A 6,911-nucleotide genomic window follows, 5' to 3' on the forward strand; every position below is an offset into this window, starting at 1 on the left:
ATGGAGAGGAGGGAGGAGAGGAAGAGGGGAGGAAAGAGCGGCACCGACCGGCGCTGATGGAGCCGAGACAACCCTGGGAGAGGCCGGTCTGGGAGACAGGAATCAGAGGACGCCTGGCAGAACGTGGTGAACGCGGGCTTTAGGATAAGCGAGGTGGCAGGGACGAGAAACAGACCGTGGAGCGAGCAGAGCCGATGGCTGGCACTGGAGCAGGCCTAAGGCACCCTGAGGAGCCTCGTAGGACTCCGGACTCCAACTCCAGAGGCCCTTGGGGCCGGAGTACCTACTGCAGCAATGTTCCCCTCCAGCCTAGAGTCCAGGAAAGGGAGCGTGCCTGCCTCCCGCACACCCAGCCACCCACGCAGGCTTTTGGAAAAAGAGCTTTAGAATGCAGCAGGGGGGAGGATAAACTCCAGGCCTGTGACACCAAGTCTGCCCAAACCCTTTCCTGCCCAGAAAGTGGGCACATGCAGATTTGGGAAAAGGAGGCAAGCTGAAGCATGGGAGGTAGAGATGTCCTGTAAAACCACTCCTACAGATCTCAACAAATATCCTTCACACCCAAAACCAGCAAGCTCAAGAGTCTCCCCATACCCCCAACCCCAGCAGGAGATGCCCTCCTAAGCCTGTCTCTGTGTTGTCCGCGTGTCTCTCTTCCTCTGTGTATTTCTGCGCCTCTGTCCACTGTCTCTGCTCTGTTTTGTCCTCTCTGAGCCATTCCACTCCCCAAGCCTCTGACCATCCCCTTTGCCACCACAGCACACTGGACACAGAGGTTTTCATGGTAACACTTCAGACTTTAATACATTTTGTTAGGGATGACGGAAGGTGAGCTGGGCATCCGGTGACGGGATGACAGCAGGAGTTCCAGGGCCCCCGATCCAGCCCATCTCCTTAGAGTCTGGAGGCAGCCGCCTTAGGCTCAGGTATAGAACGAGGTGTTACCCACCCAGCCCCACCTCCTCTCAGTCCAGCAGGCCCACTTGGGCTCAAAGGGTCAGCTGGGGGAAGATGGGGTTACCTGGGCCCCAGGATCCTCCCCAAGCTCGTGCGCCCCCCTCACCTCCTGTCAGGGAGCAGCGTCGCCCTGCACTTAGGCCCAAAGGAAGTCCAATGGCTCTGCTCTCAGGGGACCCAAGGGAGAGTCGGCGGGGTGAGATGCCCAGGGGCCTGGGCCGGCGAGGAGAGGGCCCCGGCGAGGCAGTCGGAGAAGGCAGAGGCGTCTCGTCAATGAAGGTGGTGATCTCCTCTCGGAAGAAGCCTGGACCCCGTGGAGGTCCCCCACCTGACCCCAGAACCCCACCCTCCAGGAATTGGCGGAGGCTGGCCAGCCCCCCACCTTCAGCCTCCTCCTCATCCTCCTCATCCTCCAGCCTTTGTCTCTGTCCCAGGTACTCAGGAGGGCCCCCTAGGGCCCGGCTCTGGGCTGGGAGGACCCGGATGTCATCAGAGGATGACCACTTGTGCAGGAAGGAGCCTGGTGCCCGAGGAGTAGCGAAGATGTTGGTCTCATCATGGGACAGACGGCGGGCCAGAGGGACCTGGGGAGAGGAGGAAGTAGACCCAGAGGTGCTGCAGGGACAAAGGGGGCAGAGGCAGAAACTGAAATGGGGACTCTCTGCAAGTGGCTCCACCCCTATGCTTTCGCAAAAAAACGCCTCTGATGGGCGAGCCGGCTTCTGGCAGGTCTGTGCCCTGCAGGCCCGGACTAGGGAGGGATGAGAGACTGCAGAAAAGGAGGGAGGGGATACCCAGAGTCGGAGGTGTATGGCCTCGTCCCATACCTGTAAGTAATGGACCCTCTCAAGAGGGGGAAAAAGCATGTGCCTTCCGGGCAGCAGCTTCACTTGGGCAGGGTCCCTGCCCCCTGGTCCTGTGGCCCCGTTGGCATCAAAGCGAACTTTGCACACTCGGCCGTCTGCATAGTCATCACAGCCCCCATCTAGGAGATAAAAGGGGCAGAGTGGTTACAAGCAGGGAATACCCACCCCCCAACCCCCTTATAAAGCTTCCACTCCCTTATAAGTTCCCTGGAGAATCCTCCTGTTCCCATTAGTCTGTAAATTCTAAGAGGAAAGCAAGAGTCGCTAAGGGTCTGTTGCTTCATTGCGGAGCCCCTAGTGATTCATACATACCCACACACTTAATTGAAACAGTTGCCACACCCCCCCCCACCAAGAGCTGTCACCGTATGGTGGGGGTGGGGGGGTGGCGGGGTGGGAGGGGTGTGGATGCCCAGGGGAGAGATCCCTCCGTGCAGAAGGATGCAGGGCTTGTGCATCAGGGAGAGGACTGGGGAGAGGAAAGCAGGGAGTCGGCCCAGGGGTAGCGCAGGCTCTGTCCAGCAGGGGGCACTCCAGGGCAGCCCGTCCCCACAGAAGGGCTGGTAGAAAAGGGCAGGAAAAGGGAGCCGATGCCCAGGAAAGCCAAAGCCCAGGCCCTCCTCTGACCGTCGTCGCCATCCTCCTCGGACATGATAGCCACGCACTGCTCCCACACTGTGCGCACGTCGGCGCGGTAGCGCTCGCAGGACCAGATAAAGGACGGCAGCAGCAGCGTCTGTGCCATGGAACACCACAGCACAGCCAGCACCATCCACGGGGGCGCCGAGTCCGACTTCAGAGAGAAGAAGCTCACCACCTGGCGGGACGATGGCGGAATGGCACTGGTCAGGGCCCAGAGCCGCGGGGGCCCATCGGACCCCAGATAGGACATCCTAGTGCAGCTGAGGGGGCAAGAAGTCAGGAGGGAATCACATAGGATCACCGACAGAGGCAAAGGTCGAGATGAAGATGAACTGAGGGGGAGGGACTGACTCAGAGGAAGATCCGAAGAGAGTACTGGAAAGAAAGCCCTGTGGTCCAGAGGGAGAAGAGCAGAGGTGGTAGAGCCGACTTGAAGACAGGCTGAAATTCAGGAAAAGGGACGAGATGGGCATGCAAAAAGCTGGGGTGGTGGGGTGAGCCCTCTGGGTTGCCACCCAGGAGTGCTCAAGACCCCGTGGTATCCAGAGGGAATTCCGGAGTGGAGCTTGGCAGCTGGATGACAGGTGGGGGGTGTGCTCAATAGTGGAGGAGGAAGCTGGACAGGGAGTGGGATGGAAGGGCGGATGATGGGGGGTGTGGACTGGTCACTGGAGAGCAGGCTGCGCTGCTGGGGGTAATGGGAACTAGAAGGTGGGTGATGGAGGCAGGGGCTTACAAATGCAGTGGGCTGGGTAGAGGAGAGGCAGCTGGATGGTGGAGCTGCGTGTGAGGCTGATGGAGCTGGAGGCTGGGCGATCATGCTGGGGCCTGGATATTGGAGAGAGCAGGAGGGGGGGGAGGACCCCAGTCTCACCAAGATGGGCACCCCTGTGAGTGAGTCATAGAGAAAGACGATGGCGCTGACCAGGTTGGTGACCTGCAGGGATGTCTTGGCTGACTCGGAGCCATCCAGCGAGGACCGCCGCTTCCCTCGGGCATCTTCCACCACGATGGCCGGCACTTCAAAGGCTGGCCGGGTACCCAAACCCCCTGACCCACCCCCCTTGGCCCCACCCCCCACCCCTGCTCTCCGGGCCTGCCGAGCTCTCCGGGGCCGGGCCCACAGCGTCTGGTAGAAGGTGATGGCTACACAGACCAGCCCCATGACAATGCCCCCAAGGAGCAGGAGGCTGAAGCAGACGCCAAAGCCGAGGCCAATCTTGGAGACTATGAACTGGCAGCCGCGGGCGTAGTAGCGCTCCCCGTTGTTGTGCCAGCCAATGGAGGGCAGTGTGGAGAGGATGAAGCTGACCATCCAGATGCCCATGACGGCGTGCAGCGCCTGCTTCTTGGCGTTGCTGAGGCGGTAGTTGACGGGCCAGCGCACCATCCACATGCGGTGGTAGGAGAGGGAGGCAACAGTGAAGCAGGTGGCCAGGGCCAGGGTGTAGTAGGTGGACACGAAGACCTTGCAGATACTCTCGTTCCAGTCATAGTCTGAGGAGGCCTGGCGCCGGAGCTGCACCACGGCGAAGGTGGTGAGGGGCACGGCTGCCATGAGGATATGCGTGCCCGCCAGGAAGCAGAGCAGCAGCTCCAGCGGCTTGTGCTTCTGCTGCTTGGCCGAGATGCTGAGGATGATCCAGGCATTGGCCAGCAGTGCCAGGAGCCCACAGGCCAGCCAGGACAACGCGTTTGAGCGGAGGGAGGCCTCCTCTGCCCCCACCCCGCCCCGCGCCATCCTTCCTTGGTCCCCCACCCCCACCCCCCTTGGACTCCTGGGGGTGGGGGCTGGGTCTCACCCAGGAGCCCCACTCACACACGCCCCCATGATGCCCACAGTCCTTGCTCTGGAGTGGGGCAGGCTGCCGTGAGGCCCACCCTGAGGGTCAGCATTGCATGACTGACCCAGCGAAGGTCAGGTATGGGGCGCAGGGGAGGAGACTGAGGGTCAGCAGAGGTGCGCCCCAGCCTCCATGTCGGGTGGGGCCCTTCCAGAAGTATCCCTGTAGTTGATGGGGGAGGTGAGCTGACTGCTTTCCCAACTAGGAGGCAGGCTGCAGAGCCCTGGTCCCCATGCCAGGACTTCCAGCTCTCTTCTTCCTCTGGTTCTTGACCACTCAGAGGTCTTCTGGATGCCCCAAGGGGTTGTGAGGGTGGGGCTCAGCCACCAGGACACACTGCAAGGGAGAGATGAGCTGTGGGAGGGCGAGGGCGAAGGTGGGAGGGCTCTCGGCTGGTCTCCAGCTGGCTCCGAGGGCCCCCCTTCTCAATAGAAATGACCGGTTACTAGGGGTCACGGGGTCATTCAGAACATTCTCCTGCCTTAAACCAGATGGCCACTCCAACACGCCACACAGATAAGAGCCCGACTTTTCAGACCTCCAGGAAAGAAGGTATCCTGTCTCCCATGCTTCGTCAGCCATTTTTTTCTCGCTCTTACATTCCCAGGGAGTCCCCTTCTGTCCCCTGCTCCGTACCACTCGACCACTCTCTTCATATCCCTGAATCTTCCTTCAGCGCTACCAAGGGCAGAGGCACGACTTGCTGCTTCTTGAGGGTTCACAGGAGACTGGGCTATGGTGTTACAGCCCCTCCCCAACCTTCCAGGCTCTTGGGTCCGGGGGTCCGGTGCTCAGCCCTATCTCCGCAAGCCTGCACTGCACGATTGATCATCGCCCTCCCACTCACCGGGGCTTAGGGAAGATGGGAGAAAGGAGGCTGGGACCGAGGGTGGGGGGTGGGGGGGCGGCTAGGGAACCCAAAGCAGGGAAACCGCTGACATCAGAAGCATCCAGAAATGGAAAGAGGGGGAACTAGGGGGAAGGAGGAGAGTTTGAGCAGAAGAGAAAGAAAGAGGGGGCAAAGTGATAGTATCCAAAAATAGGAGACCCTGCGACCCCTGGAGAGGAGGCTTTGGGGGGGAGGAGGGGGTGGATGGAGGGAGGGAGCAGGGAATAGGGAGGCTGAGAAGAAAAGCCCAGTGTTCAAGAAGGTTCAGACTCCCCCTGGGAGACCCCCCCACTCTTTTCTCTCCTGCCCCCAGCCTCGGAGCCTGGAGCCTCCGTTTCCCTCCGATGCTAAGGAGGATGGTCTGAATTTGGTGACTCTGAGCTTCCATGAGCCCTGGGGAGGGGGCTCAGAGGAAATGGGGTGAAACCCTGAGCAGAGTGGAGGCAGGAAGGATGGGCATAATGGCTTTGGGGTAAAAGGAATAAAAATGGGGCACAGCAGTGGGTGAGTCTATTTCCTGTGGCAGAACCTTAGACCCTTGCCCCCCCAAGCAGTCCTAGTCCATCCCCCCACCTTTGTCTTCCCTCTCGGAGCCCAGTGCACCCTAGTTGCCATGGCAATGTCCAGCCGGAGGGTGATGGAAGCAATTGGTCAGGAGCCCCCCCCCCCACCGCCCTGGACCCCTCCCCACCCACCCCCACCCTGGCCCAGCGGGTGGGCTCAGGAAGAAGAGCTGGGGACTCAGAGACGGAGGAGGCAGGAGGACGTGAAGGACAGAGTGAGGCGGTGAAGGACGGAGAAAGATGTGAGCAAGGTGGGAGGGGGGTGCGGGGGATTCCGGGGCGGACGGGGGTCCCTCGCCCTTCGGGGTGAAGGGGTAAGGTCAGGCGGCTCCTCCCTCCTGCCTGCCACCCACCGCGGTCTCCAGAGCAGAAACAGCAGGTGGCTGGGGAGGAGGGGCCGGCCCGAGGGGAGGGGAGGCGGCCCGGGGAGAGGGGAGAAAACCGCGGGGGCCAGGGCCGGGGTCGCCTTACCTCGGGCTGCGCCCAGCACTGCCATGGAGACCGCACTCCCGACGCGGCTCGCCCGGGCTCCCGCCGCCTGCCGGCTCCAGCTCGCCGCCCTCCTCCCTCCTCCCTCCTCCCTCGGGCCTCCCTCCTCCCGTTTGTCCCAGCCTCTCGGGCTCAGCCTCTGAGGTCTCTCCCAGCCCCTCTCTCCCCGAGTCCCGCCGCTCGCAGCCCCGGGTCGGGACGGAGGCAAGCCTTGCGGGGCGGGGGCCGGGCGCGGAGCCGGGGACTGGACGACGGGGACTTGGGGGGGAGGGGCGAGGAAGGGGGCGGGAGGGAGGGGGCGAGGAGGACGGCTGGGAACCGGCTTCATTGGTGAACTGGCTCGTGTCCTGCCCCCACCCCATCCCGTTTTCAACACGAACACAAGCTCGAAGAGGCAGCTGGTGTTGTTGGGGAGGAGGACGTGTGTGTCACCGAGTGTCACTGTGTGTATCTGTCAGGGCTGTGCCCGGGGTGGAGCTCCCAGGGGCGTGTGCTGGAGGCTGCGGAGTGAGGGGCTGGAGTGAGGGGCCATGGTGATGATGCTTTGTGATGGGGGGACAAGGGACTAGAAGAATGTACCCCCAAAACACACGGCTTCCTCCTGGAACATACAGCCATCCTTGTGTTGGGGATACACACAATTCTCTGGCACGCATCACAG

At 61.8% G+C, this 6,911-nt stretch overlaps 1 protein-coding gene across 2 annotated transcripts; it reads right to left on the reverse strand.

Moving 5' to 3' along the window:
- Positions 1-776: 776 nt before the first annotated feature.
- GPR162 (G protein-coupled receptor 162) lies at positions 777-6,301 on the reverse strand. Of its 2 annotated transcripts, none has more exons than XM_003481693.5 (5): positions 6,233-6,301; positions 3,340-4,645; positions 2,451-2,640; positions 1,785-1,942; positions 777-1,541 (listed from the first exon to the last, which is right to left on the reverse strand). In XM_003481693.5, the coding sequence occupies exons 2-5, from the start codon at positions 4,204-4,206 to the stop codon at positions 990-992; spliced, it is 1,767 nt and encodes a 588-aa protein (XP_003481741.2). In that variant the 5' UTR covers positions 4,207-4,645; positions 6,233-6,301; the 3' UTR covers positions 777-989. The 2 variants fall into 2 exon arrangements, with proteins under 2 accessions (XP_003481741.2, XP_013842866.3); XM_013987412.3 differs by having other exon boundaries at positions 3,202-4,645.
- Positions 6,302-6,911: the final 610 nt, after the last annotated feature.

The sequence above is a fragment of the Sus scrofa genome, chromosome 5 (genome assembly GCF_054392235.1).
Source record: "Sus scrofa isolate SSC_HxYL_T2T_F1_AM1 chromosome 5, Sscrofa_HxYL_maternal_Yorkshire_Landrace_v2.0, whole genome shotgun sequence".
Lineage (NCBI taxonomy): Eukaryota > Metazoa > Chordata > Mammalia > Artiodactyla > Suidae > Sus > Sus scrofa.

What these genes read in the sequence shown, in the direction of transcription:
- GPR162 (XM_013987412.3), bottom strand. Translation starts at nt 4,206, where the DNA reads ATGGCGCGGGGCGGGGTGGGGGCAGAGGAGGCCTCCCTCCGCTCAAAC. An exon ending in CTACCCAGCCCACTGCATTT is followed by an intron (nt 2,641 to 3,201) that starts GTAAGCCCCTGC and finishes TCGTCCCGCCAG; the next exon opens with GTGGTGAGCTTCTTCTCTCT. An exon ending in CGAGGAGGATGGCGACGACG is followed by an intron (nt 1,943 to 2,450) that starts GTCAGAGGAGGG and finishes TTTATCTCCTAG; the next exon opens with ATGGGGGCTGTGATGACTAT.